A 24,655-nucleotide genomic window follows, 5' to 3' on the forward strand; every position below is an offset into this window, starting at 1 on the left:
ACGTGCCAGGATGTGTGAGGCAAGTCAAGACTTTCTTTAAAACAGAACCAGGACAGCTGCAGAAGGAAGAGCCTGAACGTGAAGAACCCTGGGCTTGTTTTCCAGGGTTCTCTGGGGCAGCTGCTTTGATAAAAGCTGATGCCATCCTGCCCCAGAAATTGTAGCTGTTTGCAAAGCACATTAAGTCCTGCAGCAGCAGGGTAATATGTCTGGGTAACTGTGATTTTTGCATTAAGCTTTCATTATTATTGAAAACAATTCCCGGGAAGAAATTTGAACCATCACTGAAAATTGCTCAGACCTCTCTCATACTTTCTAGATGATCTTCATCGATTTCCCTCTCTAATTAAGCTCAGTGCTGTACTTGATAATGGGCTGCTCCTCAATTAGAGATTCAGGAGATGCTGCATGAACCTGAACTTGTCAAAGGCTCACGTGGGGGACAAAATATTGTCCTTTGTGGGGGTCTCAGAATGTGCTGCTTGGGGAAGCTCTTGGTAGTAAAAACAACACCTTGGCTTCATAGGAGTTATTTCTTGCCCTGAAAATGTAATGAGTAATTAGTGACCTTTTTTCTGTAGTGATGCAAACAAGGGCAGAGAGTCCAGGAGTCTGGTGTGGATGGTGGATGAGCTGAACTCCCTGGAATTGGGTCTCTACCACTGCACCTCACTGTTTGTCTGAAAAGGCTTTCTGAAAGTCCTCACTGTTGCTCCTTGGTGTAGTTTAATGTGAATGGAGTTCACACTTTACTTGTGAATTCAACTAACTGGGAGTTTCTGCCTCTCTCATTTGTATTCAAGGCAAGTGTTGCTGGTAGAAAAGTTAGATATTCAGAGACATTGGAGAGGAAGGACAGGGAGTGTTATTTTAAGGCTATATCACTTGTTCAGATTGTACCTGGACACCAGAAAAGGCCATCTTCAGGAGAGCTGTAATTTTTGATACTAAAGGTAAACTTCCCCAGGTGTTCTTTGCATCGTGCAGAAGTCCCACTCCTGTTCAAGACTGTGACCTGATTCCTGTTCCACAGGGCTTGGGCTCAGCAGAACCTCCGCTTTTCCTGCTCAGTGTCTAAATCTTGTTCAGTAGCTGGACTGTTGTAAGTTTGCAGGTTTTTTGGTCTGTCTTGATGTTTTTCTAGGACCAGGAGGAGCATTTGTCCAGCCCTTGGCACACGGAAGAGAGCTTGCCATGGTTCTCAATGGGGGCACCAACATTTGTTTTTTTAGCTGTATTTCTGAAAGTCACCAATGAGCTTTGCTGGAATTTCAAGGAGCATTCTCTGGTAGCAGTGCAGGTGTTTAACATTCCGTGGTGGTGTCAGAGAACAGTGAAATGTGTTGTAGGAGAAGCTCAGGGGAGCCTGCCAGGCCATGATCTGTGCCTTGCTGCCGCGTTCCAGGCGGGGGACACTGGGCAGCTCAGGGCTGGGAAGGTTTCCCAACCTTTCCTGGGGTCAGGGCTGGGCAGGGGCAGCTGCTGTGGGTGCCTTGGTCAGTGGGATGGATCCCTGTGGCCAGGAGGAGGCTGGCATGATCCCAGGATGGTCCTGGTGGTGGGGACGGGGATGATGTGCAGCCCCTCTGTATGGACCATCCCCAGCACCATGGGTGTGCAGGCCCCAGATAATCCTGCTGCAAGGGAGGCTTTTCCTCTTCCAAAGTCTCTTTTCCAAAGACCTGACAACATTTAATCATGAGGTTCTTGTACATGAAACATCTGGAATTCCCTGTAATTGTAAAGGCAAATTCCCTGTATTTGTAAAGGCAAATACAAAATTTGTACCTGTGCAGTGTGGGAAGAAACAGCCCCAGATTCCTCCTTCAATAATTCTGGAAAGCTGAAAGATTAATTAGAAGATTTTTGTGCAGTTATGGCACAGTTTACAAGGATTGCTCCAAGTCTGGTTTTATCTGGAAAAGTTATCTCTGTGTTACAGAGGTGCTGCAGAGCTTTCAAATGGATTTTTGTGGCGCTGAAAAAACAGTTGCAAAACAGCCCCCAAATGGGCAGGAGTTAATGAGGACAGGGATGAGATCTTTTGGGATGGGCATCCATGATGGATTTGGGAGGTAAGATCCAGAAGAAGTGCACATGCCAGGAAGATGAGATACATGTGGAATTAAAAAAAAAAACCCTCTTTGTGAGATATATATATATATATATATATATATATATATATATATATATATATATATATATATAAACCATTAAGAAAGACAAAACCAAATGATCAGAATTCACACAAATGGTTTTCCTTGTAAATGTTCTTGAGGAATCCTTGGGGATAATGAAAATGTTACTAAATTAAGCAGCAGTGTCTTAAATATCTACAATGTCGAAACTGATATTGAACTGAGGGAATTGTAAAGGCTGGTTTCTCTTTCAGGCAGAGTTTCTAATAAATGAGGATCATATTAACAGGGGTTTGAACCAGCTGCTGCTTTAGGGACAGAAATCCTTTTCCCCAGAAATGGCTTTTAAAACAGTAAGCTGAGGCTTTGCCTTTGGCCTAGACAGGCAGTTACAGAAAATGCACGGTTTTGCCCAGGGTTTATATTTAGGGGTGGGTTTTTTTCTTTTGGTCTCCAAAGTAAAAATGTGCTTTTTAATTTGGAACAGGCTTTGCCCAGCCCAGAATTTACTCTTTTTGCAGTGTGTTTTTCATACAATGCTGTAGGAAAGGTAAGCCCAGCTGGCTCATGGTCCCAAGTGCTCTTGGATGCTTTTAAGGATTCAGGGATACAGTAGATGTATGTACTAGAGGTAAGCTATAGAGGTTTTAATACTGCTTTTATCCCCCATCAAAAGGAGATGACAGAATTTCAATTGCAAGCTAGAAGCTGAAAGATTCAGTAGTAATTTTTAAGTTGTACATGCCAGAGACTTCCAAGAAATGTGAATGTGTGAACGAAGCAGCTCATTAAAATGCCTTTTGCCTCTAAGTGAGACTCTTTTTATAGGAGTTGTGCCCTAAATGGTGAGTACTTTTCTCTGTGCATCAGGGTCATCCTTCCATTTTAATTGGTTGAATCAAGCTCCAAGTTTAATTTTTGAATTTATGGGATTTAATTTTTTTTCCATTTCAGCAGAAACCTTTGCACTGTTTTCACACCACCAAATTTCGTGATGAAAACTGAGGGTGATGTTAAAGTGGAAATGCTGAGGAACACCACACATCAATCCGTCTTGAGAGAGAGTCCATACCATAAAGTGAAATATACTTTCTTTCAAGTTAAATTTTTATGATGGTTAAGCTGACTCTCATCCAGCAGATGATTGATTTCTCTAATGGGAGCCAGATTATTGCCATTACTGGATGTCTCATTATCCAAGCTCTAGTCCTTGGCAGGGAAGTTTCTCCCAAAGTTGCAGAGATGAAACAATCCAGTAATTTGTGGGAAGGAGGAGGCTCTTATCTGTGCTGGCTGACTCCCTACGTAGTCTTGCAGTTAATTAGTTTGTCTTCGTGAGGAGAATAATTTAAAGGAAAACCACGGTGCAGTTTGGGTTCCTGGAGTAAAGAGGGTTTGGTTATGATGCCACTGGAAGTTAAACTTGGTGTTCTGGAGGAGATGGGAAGCCTTGGAGGCAGAGGTGAGCTGCCTAATAAAGGTGCTTTGTGCTCCTCCAGGTGCTCTCTCCAGCGGGGTGCTGGGGGCAGGCCTGGAGGGAAATAGGAACAGGATCTAAGATAGTCACAGAAGGAAACCAGGCTCAAAGCAGGCTGGTTAATGGGTAATGAAGGGCAGAACATTATTTTTATATTGGATATTTTCTAACCAGTCCCGAATTCTGGCAGCTCTGCTGGTCTTGTTTGTTTTCACGTGCTGACTCAAATGTTGCGTCTGTGATCTCTATTTTCACATCTTTAGGAGCTTAAATGTACTCTCAGTATCATGTGAAACAAAGCACTTTGCAGGTGAGGATATGAATTGCTGTGCTGGGGTACCTCAAAGCACCCTGTGCTCTGGAAGTGCCACTCCCCAGGTTGTGTGTCTCTCACATCAGATGGTTTTAGCTTCAGTAAAGCACTTGGTTCTGTGAACACAGTTTGAATAAAAGGGGGTTTGTGCTCATCCTGAGTTACAGTGCTTGAAAGGCCCCTGGAACCTCCCCATTACTCACAGGTTAATGCACAGAATGTAGGGCTGCTCAGGATTTCTCTTTGTATTGACTGCAAGTTGCAGAAGCTTCCCAAGAAGTGCTGCTTGTCTGTCAGGAGCTGGATCAGCAAGCACAAGGAGCAGTTCCCTTAGACAGGACAATGTATTTTTTCCATGGCAATGTGGCAGAGTGGAATGGGACCTGAAGGAGATGCAACAGCTTTGGCAGCCTTTGGAAATAATTCTGCTTCATGTTCTGTAACTCAATGAGCTCCGTAGTGTTTTGGAGCTCCAACCTCCAATTATTGTTGTTAATCCTGATGGAATAACGTTCATGAAGACCCTGGGAAGCACAGGGCAGCCGGTGCCACCTCAGTGCCCATCAGGGTCATGGAGCAGATCCTGCTGGAAACTGCAGGAAGGCTCAAAGAGAAGTGAGGTGAGTGAGGGAAGATCAACAGAACCATCTGTCTGGGCTTGTGCAAAGCATCAGACGGTGTCCTGGTGACCCCAGCCTCTGGAGAGTCGTGGATTGGGTGATGTGCCTCTGGGTGAGTGAGGAATTGTGGCCCACAGCTTCCCTGGGAGGGTGGGGAGGCCCTGGCACAGGGTCCTGTCCCTGCCCCGTCCCTGGCAGTGCCCAAGGCCAGGCTGGACAGGGCTCTGAGGGGCTGGAACTGGCTCCTTCCCCACCACCCCATGGCTCTGTGACAGGGATGGAGCTGCTGTGGGCCAGGAGGCTCAGGGAGGCTTTGTACGCGGGGAGGAACCAAAGAAGCTGAAGTAGAACTTCAAATAGGTCACTTTTCTGTACTGAAAGTCTCTTTTGAGGTGAGTTTTTAGCAGCTTACAGCTCTGAGAGCTGAGTCAGGGCTGCAGAACAAACATTTCACTAAATTCTAATGATTTACTATAAGCTGTGTGCCTCGCTTTGGGCAGAATCTTTAAAATATAATTTTGCCTTTCCTTTCCCCTTTGGGCAAATAATTTTTTTTCAGCTTTCCCAGTACATGTATAATTAATAACTTTGTTTACTGACAATGTCAACACTAACATAGCTCTGATTTATAGTGTTTATCTTTTGCCTGTTTCCTGTAGCACAGACTAAGATGCCACATAGAGAAGAAACTGTATTTTAGGAAGGTGCTTCCAGTGGGAAGATAGTAGAAAAATTAGAGTACGTTACCACCACCCTGGTATGTTCTCTTGGCTTCAGAAGAAACCACAAGGCTTACTTAAATCATTGTGCTTTAAATAATTAGCTGAAACTTTGCTTTGCTGTCTGGGAATTTGCATGGAGTGGGAAAGGAGAAGAACCACTGGAGGCTTTGTGGGGCTGGGGAGGAGGCTCAGTTCCACGAGCTCAGATTTCTGGGGCTGGAGCAGCTGTGGGCTCTGTCCTTGGCACTGGCTGTGCTTTTGCTCCCAGTCACACACTTAGTCTGCACAGTGCATGCTGCTTGCTCTGCTAATTTGCTTAAACGATCATTAGTGTGATTAACCATTAGAGGAGTGATTGCAGAGCTGCTCATCTCCCTGCTGCTGCTGCTGCTCAGATTGTCCAGGCAGACACATGGAGCATCCTGAGCAGGAGAAGTGAGGGTTTCCACAATGGACCTGGTAACTCGTGTAAAACTCCCCTGGGTGTAAGCAAGTGCTGGAGCGCATGAAAAAACCTTTCACGGAGCCTCCAAAGGGTTTCCATGGACTGCTGGTGCTGTCAGCAGAGCTCTGCATCAGCACATCAACCACACTAATGTTAAATCAGCACTTGGAGTACTTGGGTAAAGGATTGTGGCTTCAAATGTTACGCTGGTTCTGTTGGAAAACTGGAATTTGGCTTCTTTAGTTTCACATGGGATTGTAATTGTTGATTGTTGTTTTCCAAGGAAAAGAGAAAATTCTTTGAAGTGCAGGAAAATCTCACGGATTAAAGGGAATATTTGCATTCTGGATGTGGCACTTGGGGCCGTGGTTTAGTGATGGATCTGGCAGTGCTGGGGTAATGGTGGGACTCAGTGATCTTGGAGATTGTTTCCAACCTAAAGGATTCTTTGGTTTGCCTGGAACAGCTCAGATGGGTAAAATTTGGGTCATTTGGAAGACCATCTGTCCCTTGTAGGGATCCATTGTTGTACCACCTTGCCAAAAACACTGTTCTAAGATAGTCTTTTAGAATTATTGACCAGTGTTTTTATAAGGAGGCTCCTTTGCCTTGTTAAAGTGGTCACTGTTTAATTTGCTAATTTGAAACCTGAGTACTGAAATCTCATAGAACTTCCTAATCTATTAACTGTTACTAATTTGTAGTTAAAATGTGTCAATGCTCTGTTTCTCTTTGAGAGAAAAATTCTTTTCTAGTATATCACAAACTTTAAATATTAAAAACTTCCTTGGATTTGAGGTGTGCACCTGATCCGTAATACCTGTCTCGATTTCTTTACCTTTGCCCAAATTACTGGATTTTATTTAAGAAAAAAGAGCGTCATTGGGGTCTGTGCTTTCCTGAATTCCTGCTGCTCTCACTGGCCTCATGTGCCGGGCCAGGTTTCAACGTAAGAGATTGTAAAGGCAAATTTGTACCTGTGCAAACAAGGGAAGAAAGAGCCCCAGATTCCACCCTCAGTAATTCTGGAAAGCTGAAAGATGAATTAGAAGATTTTTGTGCAGTGAATGGCACAGTTTACAAAGATTGCTCCAAGTTTATTTTGTATCTTTCTGTACCTCAGTGATTAGAATCCATTTGAAGATTAAAAAATGCAAAAAGGAAATGAGAATGTCTTTTGGTAGAGCCCCCCAAGAGCTGCTGCTGGATGGTGACAGCCAGGCAGGGTGGCAGCTCTGGTCCCTGGCAGGGATTGCTGCAGGATCCCGTGTTCTGCCAGTGTCCCAGGGCAGATGGCTGAGGGGATTTCAGTAAAGGCTGAGAACAGTTATTTCCCCTGAGTAATGCCTTGTTCTCCATGCACACTGGGCTTTTCTCTGTGGTTTCTCCATTATTTATCTATCCCCCATAGATTTCTTTTCTATTATTCCATTTTCCTCTCTCACTCCATGTAAACATCTTGTATCCCCCTCATCCCGTGGCTCAGAGAAGAACAGCACCTTTTTTCTTTATTTTGTGCCAATCTGTTAAATTTATTTGGTGTTCTGTTAAGTTTATTTGGTTTTTCTTTTCCAGCTTTCATGGGAAAGGCTGAGCCAGTCCACCCTTATTCCCCCACTATGCCAGGCATGTTTATCTAGGCCTTTATTGAGTCCTTTGAGTTGTTCCTTTCAGGCTGCAGAGTCTTGTTTGCTTGTTCCTTACACGGAAGCTGTTATTGAAGTGGGTTGTAATTAAGGTTATTTTTGGGATTTGTAAATTAGAAGGGACTTTGATGTGAAGATGGGCCTGCATTCACTGAGCTGGAAAGGAATTGGAATTGATGTGGAAAGCCAGCCTGCAGAATTTGTGTCATTACAAGACAAAAACATGGAGCAGCAGTAATTCTCTCTATTTTCTTTTGAACTTGATCAGGAAAAAGCTATTTTTTATAGTGCCAGGATCCAGCAGCAGCTATTGGTGAACATGAGAGGGGCTTAGTTGATCCCATAAATTATTTTTACCGTTCCCAGCCCTAGTTTGTCTTTTCCCCAAATGATCTGAGGCAATCTGTATTCAGTGAACAAACAGCTTAATATTTGAAATAATCTTAAAATGTGTGTTCTTCCTGGCCTTTGGAGCTCCTCAGTCTGTAGCACACAAATGAACCCCCTCACTGTGAGGGCTGCACTGGGAAATATTCAAAGATAAGGGATGTCAAGGCTTGCTGTCTTTAATTTGTCACGTCCTCTTTCCCCTCCTTATGGGATGGAGTTAGGAAATTCTTAAATGCGTGTTCTCCTGCTGTTTCTCCCCAGGATCTCACTGCCTTGTGCACTGCACAAACTTCACAGTGCTACTTTATTGAGAAAATATTCAATATTTGATATTTTTCCTTATTCAGGGGATAGTCCCATGATTTATTTATACTGCTCGGTTCAAATCCATATTTATTCCTGTTTTGGTATTCAGCTCCATGGCACCTGAATCATTCATAACCACTAATGAATGTATTTTTGCTCTCTGCTGAAATGAAGTGGCATTGAATCCATTTAAAAAATTGACTGGGACACAGAAAAATTAAGAGGAAATGTATCCAGCTGTTTTAGTGCCCAGTGTGAGACACTTCAGCATTGATTTTTCAGAATATGCATCCCATAACTGTCCCTTCAGAGCTGTGACTGCCCTGGAGATGGGGCTGAGGGGCCACAGTCACCTCTCAAATATGGGATTTGCTCCATAAATGTCCACCCAATCCCACCAGAGAGGTGAAATATGGGATTTGCTCCATAAATGTCCACCCAATCCCACCAGAGAGGTGAAATATGGGATTTGCTCCATAAATGTCCACCCAATCCCACCAGAGAGGTGAAATATGGGATTTGCTCCATAAATGTCCACCCAATCCCACCAGAGAGGTGGGGCTGGGGAAGGCACCTGGGATTCCAGGGCACTGTCATATCCAGGGCCATTCATTCCCTCTCCATGGTGCTTTGCAGTCCCTCTCTGCTTTCCAGGCATCTCCCTGCCATCTTCAACAAAGTCAACAGTTTTGTTGTTTCTTATTTTTAATCTTCACATATCAGAATTATTTGAACAGTTGTAAACTTAGGATTTGAGTTGTTGAAAGACTCAAGGAAGAAAATAAAAGTGGGAAATGTGCCATATTCCAAATTCCAGTTATAAAGCACTTCTCACTGAGGTGTTTGGGTGTCATTCTGGGTGGAGGGAGGAGCTGGCCCTATATCCACCGTATATATCCATATATATCCAGAATAAACATCCCTAAATCCTGAAGTAACACTGCATTGTTCTCAGTGGTTGCAGCAGTGCTGCAGATCCTCCCACTAACTAGTCCCAGGGTAGATGGAGGATCCCTGCTGGGTGTTTGTTTGGAGTGAGCAGGAGGGATCTAAACAGACAGCGGAGGCAGCGTGGTGGGAACTGGCGTTGAGGGTTTTGCCTGGAAATAGCTGGAAATGGGAAACAAGGCCCCAAAGGCTCTGGGCCTTGTCGTGCTCAGGGCTGTCTGAGGCCTCTTCTCCAGCTTGGCTTTGTGTGGAAAATGAGGGCTCTGGAATGCAATAAAAATTTCATTGCCTTTGGCAGTGCTGTAAGAAGTTTAAATTTTGATGAGCGTTCTTGTTATTCAGATGTTTCCATGGTACTTGGAGTAGATTCAGGGTCAAACAGGCGAGATTTCTCCTAGAAGGGCTGGGGAAGGAGAGCTTAGTAAAACAGAGAAATAATGAATGTAACAGTTTTACATTATTGATGCCTAGATTAAGGTTTTTACTTCTAAAAATCACCCGAGAAGTTGCGTGGAAGGCTCGCTTTGAATGATAATCAGTAGTACCCTCTGAGAAGCATTGAGTGAGCTCTGCTCTAGTTTATTACAGTTGATAAGCTTTTCCGTGTCGTCTGGTGAGCTCATTTCCATATAGAAATCTCTTTTGTCATCTGCTCTTTGTCTGAGTTGCTCCTTCATTGGGGAGTTCACCCTGAGAGCAGCAGGTTAATCCCAGCCTGTGCCTCTGCAGGTTTTGGGAGATGCCCTCCCACAGAGGGTGGGCTCAGTCTGAACAAGAAGGAAATAAATCTTTAGTGTCTGTGGACATGGAGGGCTTTACTGGGAGCACTGGAGGAGAGGTGACAAGTGCAGAAGGTGTTGAGGCCAAAGCTCTCCCATAGAAGGAAACAGGAAATCTGTAAATTTGTACATCTTCGGTCCACAGGTGGTTCGAGTTCTCAGTTGTGTGTTCCCCTGTTGTGGCAAAACATCTCAATTTAGGTTAGTGCAGGACCGACACTAGTGGGGCCAAATACTCTTGACAGACTCACAGAACAGTTGGGGTTGGAAGGGACCTCTCGAGACCATGCAGTCCATTCAGGGTCATCCAGGTGGGTTTGGGATGTCTCCCAAACATGGGAGAGTCCACAGCCCCCTGGGCAGCTGTTCTGGGGTTCTGCACCCTCATGGAAAGCAGTTCTTCCTCACAGTGAGGTGGCACTTGTGATTTCATTGTTATGCCCATTGCTTCCTGTCCTGTTGCTGAATACCACTGAAAAGTGTTATGGAAGCAGCTTTTCACTGATCTTGGACAAAGGTCAGTGTTTCATCCCTGCAGGGAATAGCTGGGGGAGCTCTGGCACATCTTCCCTGAGCTCAGAGTGGATGGGGATTCCATCCTACAGCCCTGATCCATGGGGAAGCTGTGGGTCAGAGCAGCACCCACCTGGTATCTGTCATCCTGAGACACACAGGAATTCCTTCTGCTGTTCCTACACCTGCCCTGCACCCCTGTTGGGGCCCAGGTGTGCTTGTTCCCCAGGAACAGCCCTTCCACGGCCATACAGGCAAAGGGAGTGGTTTGTGTGTGTTTGTATTGATGCCTCAGCTTTAGCTTTTATATCTTTCAGACCCACACCCCCAGTGTGTGAGTCTGGGCTTCATATTAGGGGATGGTGAGCTCTGTTCACAGAGCAGGGAGACAAAACAATTCCTGCTCCAGCTGGGACCAAGGACAAAGGTTCCAGATCTCAGGCCCAAGAGCACAAACAGCATGGACCAAAGAGAGAAAACAAGCAGGAGGGGATTTCATAATCTAAAGCTGGAATTGGACAATTAACTCCAATGTGCAAATGGAGCAGAACTTATCAAAGTGAGACACCCCATGACCCGTGGTCCATTTTGGGACCATTTTGGTTCATCTGGGGTGCAGCCCTGGCTGGGCTCTTGTGCTGCCCAGGGTGGCTCCACTGAGGCCCTGTAATAAATCCCTGCTCCTCTAGTCTCTGCTCTAGGCCAGCCTTGACAAGGCATCAGTGGCACAGAGGTTCTCCAGCCCCAGCTGCCCTCACTCCTCTGTTCTGATGGAGCTCAGCACCCTCGTGGCACTGAGGGTCCCTCCCTGCCCAGGCCTCACCAGCCTCTGCCCAAACATCTAGTCCCAACCCCACACCAGAGATCATGGCCTTGTAGTCATGGAAAACATGGAGAATCCAGGCTCAAACCCAAAATTTATCAGGGTATTAGGGCTGTAAACTGATGGCCGTTCCTGGGTGATGACATCCATCAGCATTTAGTTTTGTAGAGGGGGGTCTGTGTAACAGAAGTTAACTAAGAATAAAATAGTTTGAGGAAGGTTACTAAAAACACAAAGCAAAGGCACAGCCAAAGAGGTTAAACAAATACTGGGCACGTGGCGTTTGTGTTCACAGTGAGCACCCAACACCAGTGAAAAGTTACCCTGGAAAGAGAAAAAAACCCACCTCCAAACCTCCCCAGAGAGCTCCTAAGGACAAGGGGAAGGAATTATTATTCTCCTGTTTATTTGTGAGTAAATTAATACAAAACTTTCAGTCATTTGCTAATAACATACAAATCTTGTGATAGTTTTTTCCAAGCCTGTCAGAGCTGGGACATCTGCCAGGGACAGCACAGGGTCAGCACATGATGGAGTGTGAGGAGAAAGGGGTGAGAAGATGGCCTGAAGCAGAAAAGTGAATTCCTGCTGTCTGCGTTCTCTGCAAAATTGGAGACTTTTGTCTTAAATTGTATTTTGTCTTTTCAAATAGAGGGAGCTGGAGGGAGGCTGCACCTGAACTTGCAGTGTTAGTAAAATCTGTTTGAGAGCAAACCCCTGAAGTGAACAGTGAGGAATCATTGGGACCAGATGGTCTTCACTCTACATTTCTTGAGGAGCTGAAGTGTGAAATCCTGAGTTCCCAAGAGCGCTGTGTAACCTAGCACCTAAATCAGCAGACTGAAAAAAATCAGACTAAGGAGGTTTGGTCAGTGTGACATGAGGGTTTTAGAAGCCTTTTGGGGGAGATTTGGGAAAATATGGATGAGTTAATCTGATGTCTGGACCTGCTAAAATGACAAAAAATTAAAATAAGTGTTGATAGATGATTGAATCCATCCATGTGTATTTTGTGTGGAAAAAGCCACTCTGCTATGGAAAACCTTTTGCAGGATGTTGTTGCCCTTCCTTCCCCAGAGCCCCTCTGACAGTGTCACTCACTGAGAGCCTCAAACACTGGTGCTGTGAGTCAGAGTGAATTCCCTCCTGCAGGAAAAAGGGAATGAATTCATTGTTGAATAGGACATTAGAGGGGGAATGAGGTGTTGTTTTTATCTGTGGAGCTGAGTCTGCACTGCTGAGTGTGGAAAAGGGGATTTGGGGTGTTCCGAGTTCATGGGGGTTGTGGAAACAAATGGTGCTGGTGAAGAACTTTGGGAACACCTTGTGAGGTAAGGAACATCCAGGTGATGAAATGACAGTGGAGTTGAAGGCACTGCACGTGCGTTACACAGGGAAATGCAGCTCGGCCAGTTTCTGTAATGCAGCCATGGTCTCTGACCTGGGGCTTGGCGTGGCCGTGAAGTACTGAAGTTGGAAGATGCAGGTCTTTGGAAAATGCAAGATCTTAAAAACCAAATGAAATAGTAGGAATTGTTAGGAAAGGAATAGGTACCTGAGTAGAAAAATCATGATGGGACTGTCTAAATCTGTGCTGGTCCTGGATGTCAAATGGGGCAAGCAGTTCTTGTTCCCTCCTCTCTGAAACACAGCAAAGCTCCTGGAGGTAGTAAAGCCAGAGCAGGTGTAGGGTGTCACAGGGATCACGGAGGAGGTGTAGGGTGTAAATGGGATCACGGAGGAGGTGTAGGGTGTCACAGGGATCACGGAGGAGGTGTAGGGTGTCACAGGGATCATGGAGGAGGTGTAGGGTGTAAATGGGATCACGGAGGAGGTGTAGGGTGTCACAGGGATCACGGAGGAGGTGTAGGGTGTCACAGGGATCATGGAGGAGGTGTAGGGTGTCACAGGGATCACGGAGGAGGTGTAGGGTGTCACAGGGATCGTGGAAGAGGTGTAGGGTGTCACAGGGATCGTGGAGGAGGTGTAGGGTGTCACAGGGATCGTGGAGGAGGTGTAGGGTGTCACAGGGATCGTGGAGGAGGTGTAGGGTGTCACAGGGATCGTGGAGGAGGTGTAGGGTGTCACAGGGATCACGGAGGAGGTGTAGGGTGTCACAGGGATCGTGGAAGAGGTGTAGGGTGTCACAGGGATCACGGAGGAGGTGTAGGGTGTCACAGGGATCGTGGAGGAGGTGTAGGGTGTCACAGGGATCACGGAGGAGGTGTAGGGTGTCACAGGGATCACGGAGGAGGTGTAGGGTGTCACAGGGATCACGGAGGAGGTGTAGGGTGTCACAGGGATCGTGGAAGAGGTGTAGGGTGTCACAGGGATCGTGGAGGAGGTGTAGGGTGTCACAGGGATCGTGGAGGAGGTGTAGGGTGTCACAGGGATCGTGGAGGAGGTGTAGGGTGTCACAGGGATCACGGAGGAGGTGTAGGGTGTCACAGGGATCACAGAGGAGGTGTAGGGTGTCACAGGGATCACGGAGGAGGTGTAGGGTGTCACAGGGATCATGGAGGAGGTGTAGGGTGTCACAGGGATCACGGAGGAGGTGTAGGGTGTCACAGGGATCGTGGAGGAGGTGTAGGGTGTCACAGGGATCGTGGAGGAGGTGTAGGGTGTCACAGGGATCGTGGAGGAGGTGTAGGGTGTCACAGGGATCACAGAGGGGGTGTAGGGTGTCACAGGGATCATGGAGGAGGTGTAGGGTGTCACAGGGATCGTGGAGGAGGTGTAGGGTGTCACAGGGATCGTGGAGGAGGTGTAGGGTGTCACAGGGATCGTGGAGGAGGTGTAGGGTGTCACAGGGATCACGGAGGGGGTGTAGGGTGTCACAGGGATCGTGGAGGAGGTGTAGGGTGTCACAGGGATCGTGGAGGAGGTGTAGGGTGTCACAGGGATCACGGAGGAGGTGTAGGGTGTCACAGGGATCACGGAGGAGGTGTAGGGTGTCACAGGGATCACGGAGGAGGTGTAGGGTGTCACAGGGATCACGGAGGAGGTGTAGGGTGTCACAGGGATCGTGGAGGAGGTGTAGGGTGTCACAGGGATCACGGAGGAGGTGTAGGGTGTCACAGGGATCACGGAGGAGGTGTAGGGTGTCACAGGGATCACGGAGGAGGTGTAGGGTGTCACAGGGATCGTGGAGGAGGTGTAGGGTGTCACAGGGATCACGGAGGAGGTGTAGGGTGTCACAGGGATCACGGAGGAGGTGTAGGGTGTCACAGGGATCGTGGAGGAGGTGTAGGGTGTCACAGGGATCGTGGAAGAGGTGTAGGGTGTCACAGGGATCGTGGAGGAGGTGTAGGGTGTCACAGGGATCGTGGAGGAGGTGTAGGGTGTCACAGGGATCGTGGAGGAGGTGTAGGGTGTCACAGGGATCGTGGAGGAGGTGTAGGGTGTCACAGGGATCACGGAGGGGGTGTAGGGTGTCACAGGGATCGTGGAGGAGGTGTAGGGTGTCACAGGGATCACGGAGGAGGTGTAGGGTGTCACAGGGATCACGGAGGAGGTGTAGGGTGTCACAGGGATCACGGAGGAGGTGTAGGGTGTCACAGGGATCACGGAGGAGGTGTAGGGTGTCACAGGGATCACGGAGGAGGTGTAGGGTGTCACAGGGATCGTGGAGGAGGTGTAGGGTGTCACAGGGATCACGGAGGAGGTGTAGGGTGTCACAGGGATCGTGGAGGAGGTGTAGGGTGTCACAGGGATCACGGAGGAGGTGTAGGGTGTCACAGGGATCACGGAGGAGGTGTAGGGTGTCACAGGGATCGTGGAAGAGGTGTAGGGTGTCACAGGGATCGTGGAGGAGGTGTAGGGTGTCACAGGGATCGTGGAAGAGGTGTAGGGTGTCACAGGGATCACGGAGGAGGTGTAGGGTGTCACAGGGATCGTGGAGGAGGTGTAGGGTGTCACAGGGATCACGGAGGAGGTGTAGGGTGTCACAGGGATCACGGAGGAGGTGTAGGGTGTCACAGGGATCGTGGAGGAGGTGTAGGGTGTCACAGGGATCGTGGAAGAGGTGTAGGGTGTCACAGGGATCGTGGAGGAGGTGTAGGGTGTCACAGGGATCGTGGAGGAGGTGTAGGGTGTCACAGGGATCACGGAGGAGGTGTAGGGTGTCACAGGGATCGTGGAGGAGGTATAGGGTGTCACAGGGATCACGGAGGAGGTGTAGGGTGTCACAGGGATCGTGGAAGAGGTGTAGGGTGTAACTGGGATCACGGAGGAGGTGTAGGGTGTCACAGGGATCACGGAGGAGGTGTAGGGTGTAAATGGGATCACGGAGGAGGTGTAGGGTGTCACAGGGATCGTGGAGGAGGTGTAGGGTGTCACAGGGATCGTGGAGGAGGTGTAGGGTGTCACAGGGATCGTGGAGGAGGTGTAGGGTGTCACAGGGATCGTGGAGGAGGTGTAGGGTGTAGCAGGGATCACGGAGGAGGTGTAGGGTGTCACAGGGATCGTGGAGGAGGTGTAGGGTGTCACAGGGATCATGGAGTGGTTTGGGTGGCAAGGGACCTTAAAGCTCATCCAGTTCCACCCCCTTCCCTGGACAGGGACACCTTCCACTATCCCAGGGTGCTCAGGGCTGTGTCCAACTCTGTTCTGTTCTATAAATCATGAGTGCCTTGTGGGGAGAAGGATGGAAAGGAATGCTTGTTTCTCTTCATTGGCCCGAACCAAGAGACACCCCATGGTTGGCTGATTCCAGAACGCACAAAAGTTGGTAAATTTTCCCTGGTGGTGTCTCATGGAGCTCATCCCTGTGGGCTTTAGGGCTGCTGAAGGCTCACCTGGAGCCAGAAAGCAGCTTTTTAAGGGCAAAATCTAACCAGGAGCAGAAAACACATCCTCTTTGTGAGGAAATCACTCAGCCAGGGATCGCTCCATGCTGGGAGAATATCCGGACATATTTCGCTTTTCTGCTTTTCTTCTGGTCCCTCCTGGACACGTGGCCTTGGCTGCCAAGTGGCACTGTGCCCCCTTTGTGTGTTGGTGTCCCTGGACGTGTCCTGCTCACGAGGGGCCCCTGAGGGTGGATTTGGGGGCTGAGGCACAGCGGGCACCGCACCTGCAGCAGGTGCCCCTTGGCCCCGTGGCTGAGCAGGGCAGTCAGGAGGGACATTGCTCTACTGGATCTGTGCACACAGGGTTAAGGGGAGTGGGGAATGCTGGGCCAGCCTTGGCAGAGGTTTCTTGCCAACTTGCAGTTGGTGTTTGAATGGGGCTGTGAGTGATAAGGCAAGTGAGGAGCCCAGAAAGAGAAATCCTGCTCACGTATGGGATGCTGCGAGAGCTCGCTGCACATCTGTGCACCCAGAGAGCTTCCCAAGCAATTCCAGCTGTGGATCCATGTCCAGAGCTCTGCCTGCCTGCAGTCAAAGTGCCAGGCTGGAGCCCTCAGCTTTCCACAGGAGCCTTGCTGGGGATGGGGCTGCTGCACACAGAGAGCTTCTTCATGGCTGTGTTCAGGGACTGTTGGATTCTACTGCAGCTCATGCTGGGGGGGAATCCCATTTCCATCCCAACATGCAAGAGTGAGCAATTAATTGTTTGGAGTATTATCTGAGGACAGGACAGGGATGGAGATGTTAGTCCTGTGTCATTCCTCCTGCACAGGAATGATACATAGATATAGATATATGTATATCCACTGATTTCCTTTCTGCAGCACTGAGCAGTTCTTTGTCATGCTCCTATTTGAGGTGTCCAGCTCCATTGCTGCATAATCCTGCCTTTGCTCAAATAACCAATTCCAGCTCTTCCATTTTTCTTTTGGAGCCAATTTTCTGACTCATTGATCATTTTCACTGTTCTCTTGTAAATCAGAGTTCATGTTTTCCTTTGAATGTGGGGGGCAGGGGTGTGGAGGGAGGGGAGGGAGCTGCTGCCAGACTCCACATGGGCAGTTCTTCCATCCCAGTGTGATGCTGGGACTCATGTCCAGCTTGGGAGAAAATCCTTGTTTCTCAGGCCTTTTTCTGTGGACTTTAGTGCTATTACTTCCTGCTCCATAAATCTACAACATATTATTTCTCCCTTAAAAAACCCCACATCTGTTGAATTACAGCATGAGTTTTTTACTCTCTAATTGATCAATATAATAATATTTTATATTTGTTCTATACTATTCATGCTTACCTGGTTTCTTGGTTGTTATCCTAACATCGAATATTGGGTTTTAGTTTCTGCCTCTGGAATGTTTATTTAGGGGCTGGTCTTTGAAGCGTGGATCATATTTAGCAATTTCTGAATGAAAGCTTTTCACTGTAAATGTAAAACAGTTGTTTTAATTCAGCCCTGCCCTTCTGCCACCACTGGAACCAGCTCTCCATGGGGCTGGGGTTTGGCATTTACCAAGGAAACTGTAAAGCTCTGAGCAGTCCAAAGGAGCAAAGCATGGCCCATCAAATGCTCATCTGGGGCTGTTGCAGCTGCTGAGCAGAGGTTAACGAGGTCACAAACCAGAATCCTCTGCTTTGGCTGTTGAAGAAGAGGAAAAGATTCCCAGCAGTCAGGATGCCACAGGCACCACTTCTCCCTAGGGACATTGGCTTTAATTTTCTAAAATATATATTAAAAAACCCCATTGACTGCATTAGAGAATGTCACTGCCACCGAAACTGTTCATAAACTGCAGCTGTGGTTTTGCTGCAAAAAAAATTTGCTGTAGTAGTTTACATTTTTATAACGTTTTTGTGTCTTGGTATGCTGATTCTTGTACATTAATTTGACACTTTTCTGTATTTCTCTAAAGGAACCCTTTTTGTCAGCTTGTGTTTGCTTTGCAAATTTTGTAGCTGCATATTAAGTGTGTTTTAAATGTATGAAGGACATCACAGCCGTGCTCAGGAGTTGGGAAGACTTTGTCTTGCCTACAACAGTTTTGGGGTTTAAATCTCTTTTTTCCCCCAAGTATTATCCATATACTTCTGCTGTTTTTTAAGGAAGAATGTTATAACTCCCCATTTTCATTTAAAGTGTAAATTCCTTTTTTGTTTTCAGGATACATTTGAAGAAAACCAACTCAATACCAATTTATATACAACTAACTAATTTATATACAACTCAACCAATTTATATACAACTAACTCACTGAATTAAAAGATAATAATCAAAAAATTCTGCTTTCAAACATCTATTCAAACATTTTTTCTGTGTTTTGGGGGAGGGACAGGAGGGGATGGATTAACTGGGTGATGGTCATGTTGCAGTTTGATCCTTCTTAGAAACTAAATTGCAGTTGTGAAAATTGCATTTAACTTTATAATGATTCTAATAGGATTTGGAGCATATCCTAATGGAATAGGTTGTTATCCCTGGAGGAGGAAATAAAATCCCTGTGGACCATTTCAGGCTGATATGAAATGGTCTTTATGGTAAAATGTCCATTTTAAATACTGCTGGTAATCCAGATTTGTAACTGAAATACAAGCTAGGGATTGTGCCCCCAGCATCCCTGAGAAATGGGTTAGAAATGGAGCTGGCCAGGAATGCTGGAGTCAGGATTATTTGAGATACACTGGGAAAATGTGGCCACTCTGCTAAGTTTGTATTTGTGCTCTCTGGGCTGTGGGGAAGCTTCTGGAATGAGCAGATGCTTTTGGAAGGGGTGCCTGGAGATGCACTCCATGTCCACTTGGCCATGGCCAAAAGTGTGGGAGGAAGGGGATGGGGAGGAGTGGCAGGGACTGGGATTTCATTGGCTGACCTTGGAAAACACTTTCCTAATGTCTAGGGATCGAGGGCACGTGGAGGTGGCTGAGGAAGCAGGAAGGGTTCTTCAGTGTTGTCCTGGACATTTCCAGTTTGCAAATTCAGCCCTCTGGCTGCCTTAGGCTGTTACTGGAGTTCCAACACCGCTTCAGGAATAGTCCTGGACGTGTTTCTGTCCTTGACAGTGCCCAAAGCCGGCTTGGATGGGGCTTGGAGCACCATGGTCCAGTGGAAGGTGTCCCTGCCCATGGCAGGGGTGGCACTGGATGGGCTCTGAGGTCCCTTCCAACCCAAACCAGTCATGGATGCTGTACTGGGGGTGTTTGGAACTGCTGGTTGGTCCCGTTCACTTTGGGCTTGTTAGATGCTGAGCTCGGACCAACAGCTGATGTAGTAATGCTTTTTAGAAAGACAATAAGTCTTTTTAAATGATCTTTACAACCTGTGTGTCCAATGGAGACCATGGCTGTGTTCCTCCTGTGCAGCAGAGCTACAGACCATTGGAATTCATTTCCATTTCCTTCTGATCACCTGTACTCGTGGAATGGGATCCATGTCCAGCATCCATTCCTGTTTCCACATCCCCTTGGGTGCAATTCCTGCTGCATGTGTGGAGTTCCTCAGCTCTTCCCATCCTTTTAGAGCTATTGGCTTAAAAAAGCATCTTATTTTTCAAATATTTCACCTTTATTGGGATGTAGCTTAGAAGTTTGAATCGAGTGCTGATGTAGGTTGGATTGGGTTTTTTTCTTAATCTTTTGATCACTGTTGTGATCAAAATATTTTCTTCGATCTCCAGAAGGGTGGCAGGGCTCCCTGGGGGTGTGAAATTCTGTTCAAGCATTTTGCCTTTTCAGGAGTTGTTCTGTGCTGACACGAAGAGGGGGCTGAACTGCCAAGTTGTCTTTGAAGTTTAATTGTGTGTTTGGCAACAGAGCACACGATCTTCCCTTACAAATCTGGTTTTCTGTGGTAATTGGCTCGTTTGCTCACTGGTTATCAATTGAACTTCTCTACCACAAACATCTGTACTTGCATTGTGTTAATGCTAAACACTGACATAGTTAAACCAGAAGAGTGTGTTTGAAAAGCATTTATTAATTCATTAACTGGGAAGTAATTGATAAAGTGAGCACTCCTCATGTTATTATCCTTTTGTGAGCAGCTTGGCATTTGCTCCATGAGCCAGAAAAGCAAAGTCACGTTGAAAAAATAGGGTGTTTCAAATTCTTAATCTCCTAAATCAAAAGTAATTGAGAGTAGGTAGGAGAGTATCTACTTCAACTTCCATTATTGTGTCAAAAAAATCCTGCCTCTTACGATTCACAAGTAATGCCTCTTTCTGGACGATTTCCCAAACTGGAGCAATATCAGTTGCCAAAGATATTTGAGTTCTTTCCAAATGTCTCCATTACAAGTTAAACATTAGTGGAGAACTCAGAGTCAGAACTTTCCTGTGGTACAGTTTGGGCATTCCTTCTTCCCTGGGAGGGTGGGCAGGCCCTGGCACAGGGTGCCCAGAGCAGCTGTGGCTGCCCCTGCATCCCTGGCAGTGCCCAAGGCCGGGCTGGACAGGGCTTGGAGCAGCCTGGGATGGTGGAAGCTCCCTGCCCATGGCAGGGGTGCCATGAAATGATCTTCCAGGAACTGTCCAGCCCAAACCAGGCTGGGATTCCATGATGAGTTTTTCACATAAGTTTTTGTGCTTTTAACAGTCACTGCTACTGGCTTGTGTCTCTTTGTGTTCTTCTGACAAGATTAATATGTGGCTAAGGAATTCAAACTCACCTGTAATGAATGTTTTGGAAATGGAAGCATTGTACATTCATGGAAAAACAACTTTTCCAATTCTTGTATTCCCTTTATTCAACTCTGCGAGCACTGCGGGAATCGATCGTGCGTGTGAGTACAGCCGGAGACAGAGATGGAAGGGAAATGAGAACATAAACTATTGATCAGGCAGGCTGAACAAAATGAGTCATTAGTTAAAAAGGGCTAACGATGAGCAGGCAATGATTGTCCCAGGCTGGCAGGGGATGATGCATGTGGGAAGGGCAGAGGCAGAGCGATGGGTTGGGTGAGGGATTTGCTGCAGTGCTGCCGTGGTATTTATGCCATTTTTCAAGGCACTGCTGAGACACAGCTGAAATTCCATGTAAATGATTAAAACTCCACAGGCTCCGGAGATGGATTCAGGCTGGAGCACATCCATGGGGGTGTGAGGAATTGTCACAGCAGAGCAGAGCAAACACGACTGCTTGAGTCACCCAAAATAAGGCTGGCTTAGGGGAAGGGAGGGAGCACAGCTTGTAATAAATAACAGTGCTGAGGATAAATACCAAGGAGGGATAAAAATAATTTTCATGGAGAATAAATTACAGCAATTTGGTGGCAAATAAATTCAGAAGAGAGTTTTTAAATGTCAGAGATGTGTGTGGTGGTAGCAGCCATCAGAGAGTAAGCACAGAAATATCTGAACCTTTTTAAGGTGGAATTTATGGTGTGTTTGGTGAATTTCTGGGAAGCTGGAATGAAAGGGATGTCTGAATGCACAGGCAGCTGGGCTCGGCCCCATCCAGCTTTTTGCTCCTGTGTGAGAGTTCGAGCAGTGAATGTACAGCTTTGTGTGGGTTTGCACCCTTACCTGAGAGGTAAACCACCTTCTTGCTCTAAAGTATTTCCATTTATTAATGTTCTCTTTATTCATTTATAATCCAAAACATAAGGGGGTTGGGGGAGCTGCTCGCCTCCAGCTGTTTTTAAAAGTATTAAATCCACCTACAAACCTTTGGGATCATTTCAGAGGAAACATGAGCTAGCATTCCTTATCCACAGCACCAAATAAACCCCATTGAGAGGCCAAGTGTGTAAATTGTTTGTCTAAACCCCGTGGCCCTTCCATATTGACTTTCTTTGCTAAATATTAAAGGGCAAAAGGCTGCTTTGGGCTTTCCTGGAACTCTAACAATCCAAGCTGCCAACACAAGTAAGAGAATTGCCCTGTGCTGGGAACGTAATAAACACAAATAAATGGGTGGGTGTTCTCTAAAGAGGATACTCAAGGAGTAAGTGCCTGCAGGGCTTGGTGCTGCTGAGCCAGGTGAGTGCAGTCACCTGGGCTGCTGTCCCCAAAACATCTGTATCTCAGAGTTTGTGTGATCTTAAATATATTTGATGGACTTAATCTCACTCTGGGGACTTAAGGACATATAGAAGGCAGCCAAGACCCAGAGTAACACCTTTGGTGCATGTTGTAAGTGAAGAACTTCTCCATAGATTTATGTTCAGCTTCTGCTCTGCTGTGTTATAGATACACAGCTCCCCTCCTGTACATCCCTAAAATGTCATCACTGTGGTACAGAGGCACCTGGCTGCTCCTGGACATCCTGTTTCCCTGGCTTCCACAGGCCGGAGAAGAAACTCCTGGGCTCAGTGCAGCACTCTCTGTTTGATAGCCTCAATTCCTTCCCAGGGGCACAAGGCCACAGTGCCCTGGGAAATTTTCATCTCAGTTTTATGTCCTTTCATTCTTAAAAGTACTTTTTGAAATAATTGTAGCTTTTGTTTTCCTATTGACTTGAACCCCCTGAGGTTTAACTTTGCAGTTTATACACCTCAGTTCCATTTCTTCTTTCATGTAGTCTCAAGAGGTCATTCCCAATTGGCTGGATCCCAGGATGGTTTGGGTTGGAGGGACCTTAGAGATCCTGCCATTCCCAGCCCTTTGCTGTGGGCAGTGACACCTTCCAATGGACCAGGCTGGCCCAAAAGTGGTTCTAGAAGAACTCCCAGCTGGTGTCAGTGTCTGTCAAAGCTGAGCTGCAAATTCCTGCTGCCTTTGCTGCCCCTCATGCCCAAATGCCCAGTCCATCTCTTGGTGTTGAGCTGGCTGTGTGTGGGACTGTCAGGTCTCTTTCTCTGGCTGTAACATCATCTTCTTGTCTTTGTTCCTCTCACCCTGAAGTTCCCCCCACGTTCCTGAAGCGGCCTGCGAACATCTACGCCCACGAGTCCATGGACATCGTGTTCGAGTGCGAGGTGACCGGGAAGCCAACGCCGACCGTCAAGTGGGTCAAAAACGGGGACGTGGTGATCCCCAGTGACTACTTCAAAATCGTGGTGAGTGCACTGACCGTCTTGCACGTTTTCAGGCTGTTGGCCTGACGGGGTCTGCTTTGCTTGGAATGACCCCAAAATTGTAAAAGTCCTTGTTCCCCAGCCCACGCAGCCGAAGAAGAGGTCTGGAATGTGTGAAGTCAGGTTTTCAAGGTTGTTTATTTTTCCTTATCTGTAACATTCTCTCTCTGACCAGCCGAGGTCCGTCTAGTAAAGGAGCCATAGCAGTCTGCCTGGAGCCTCGGGCGGCTCCCACATTATATACTCAAAACTACACGTGGTACGTTCACAGTTTTGTGCCAATGCCCATCACCTATATCAGACAGTTTCTCTACCTTAAACCAATAGAAAAGTGTCACCATCACACCAAGACATGGAGGGCAAGACAGAGGAGAAGAAGGCTAGGACATGCCCAGATTCCTCCATCTTGTACCCCTGAATCACATTCTAAAAACCCCAAAATTCTACTTTTCCACCCTGTGTCAATTCACCTATGACACTACTCAAACTCTTGTGGCTTGTAATTCCTCATGTAGAGTTGGCAGCCTCTCCCACCCGCTGAAATCGAAGCCACAAGTGATTTTGACTTCTTGCCAAGGTCTCCCAGCCCCCTGCCAGGGTCTCGAGACAGCCAGGGCAGCCAGAGGGATGTCCTGGACTCCGACATTGGCCTGGCAGTTCTCCTGCACACAGTCATGGAAATTGGGTTCTTCTATGGAACCTGCTTCCTGCTTTTGTCCTACTGATGTTTGGGGCCTGGAGGAGAAATGGTTTCTTGAATCCCTTTAATGTACGTTGCTTACATTGTAAGAGTTGATGTCTTTATGGCTTGGACTTTCCAGGAGACTCAGGCACACAGAGTGACAAAAATGCACTGTCAAAGTACGAGCTCACCTCCACCACTGGCTGTGTGTGCTGCAGTCTGGGCCCCATTAAAATCCCAATTTCTAGCAGAAGCTGAAAAAGAAATATAACTGAGCTGTGGATGGCGAGTTTGGCACAGGGGTGCTTCTACAGGGAGATTTCAGATGCAGTGAAAGGCATTATTGAGACACAGCTGAGAAATGAATGGCTGTGTAATTGGGTGTACGTGGCTTGTAGGGCTGTGAGGTTCAGTCAGGGTCCAGAGTACCACCAGAACAGCTGGGGAAACATTAGGATTTGCCAGTGCTGTGTGATGCTAGAAAATGAGAGCCATTAATGAGAGCTTCTGCTGCTTTTTGAACCACTAGAACATGAGGATTCAGTGCAAGGGTGGTGAGATCTGGGAACTCCAAACACGCTTTTCCCAGTTGCTGTCACAAGTTTCTCCTGCCGCCTAAGGTGCCCTTCTGACACCATTGTTTTGGTAAATGCAACCCATTTCTAAGTGTTATGTTTTCTCCCTTTGCTCCTCAGAAAGAACATAACCTGCAAGTTCTGGGGCTGGTGAAGTCTGATGAAGGATTCTATCAGTGCATTGCAGAAAACGATGTTGGAAATGCACAGGCAGGAGCCCAGCTGATAATACTTGACCTTGGTAAGATAAACTGTGACAGCAGAGAGCCAAAAGTGGGGAGGGACCATTCCAAGGGACCTTTCCACATGGTGGGTTCTGTCAATAACTCAGCTAGAGCTGGGTGATTTTTTAAAAATCCTGTGGGTGATCCAGTGCTGTTTTCTGTACTTAGTGAGGAGACTTGAAGGAATTCTACAGGATC

General features: G+C 47.0%; 1 protein-coding gene across 8 annotated transcripts in view; it reads left to right on the forward strand.

Annotated features, from left to right (window-relative positions):
* NEO1 (neogenin 1) overlaps positions 1-24,655 on the forward strand; it is a 173,422-nt gene that overhangs the window by 85,107 nt on the left and 63,660 nt on the right. For all 8 annotated transcript variants that reach the window (XM_068204323.1, XM_068204328.1, XM_068204324.1 and 5 more), the window contains exons 6-7: positions 22,804-22,958; positions 24,354-24,474. In XM_068204323.1, coding sequence (XP_068060424.1) covers positions 22,804-22,958; positions 24,354-24,474 — 276 coding nt within the window. The remainder of the gene's footprint in view (positions 1-22,803; positions 22,959-24,353; positions 24,475-24,655) is intronic.

This window comes from Anomalospiza imberbis, chromosome 13 (assembly GCF_031753505.1).
Source record: "Anomalospiza imberbis isolate Cuckoo-Finch-1a 21T00152 chromosome 13, ASM3175350v1, whole genome shotgun sequence".
NCBI classification, from domain to species: domain Eukaryota; kingdom Metazoa; phylum Chordata; class Aves; order Passeriformes; family Viduidae; genus Anomalospiza; species Anomalospiza imberbis.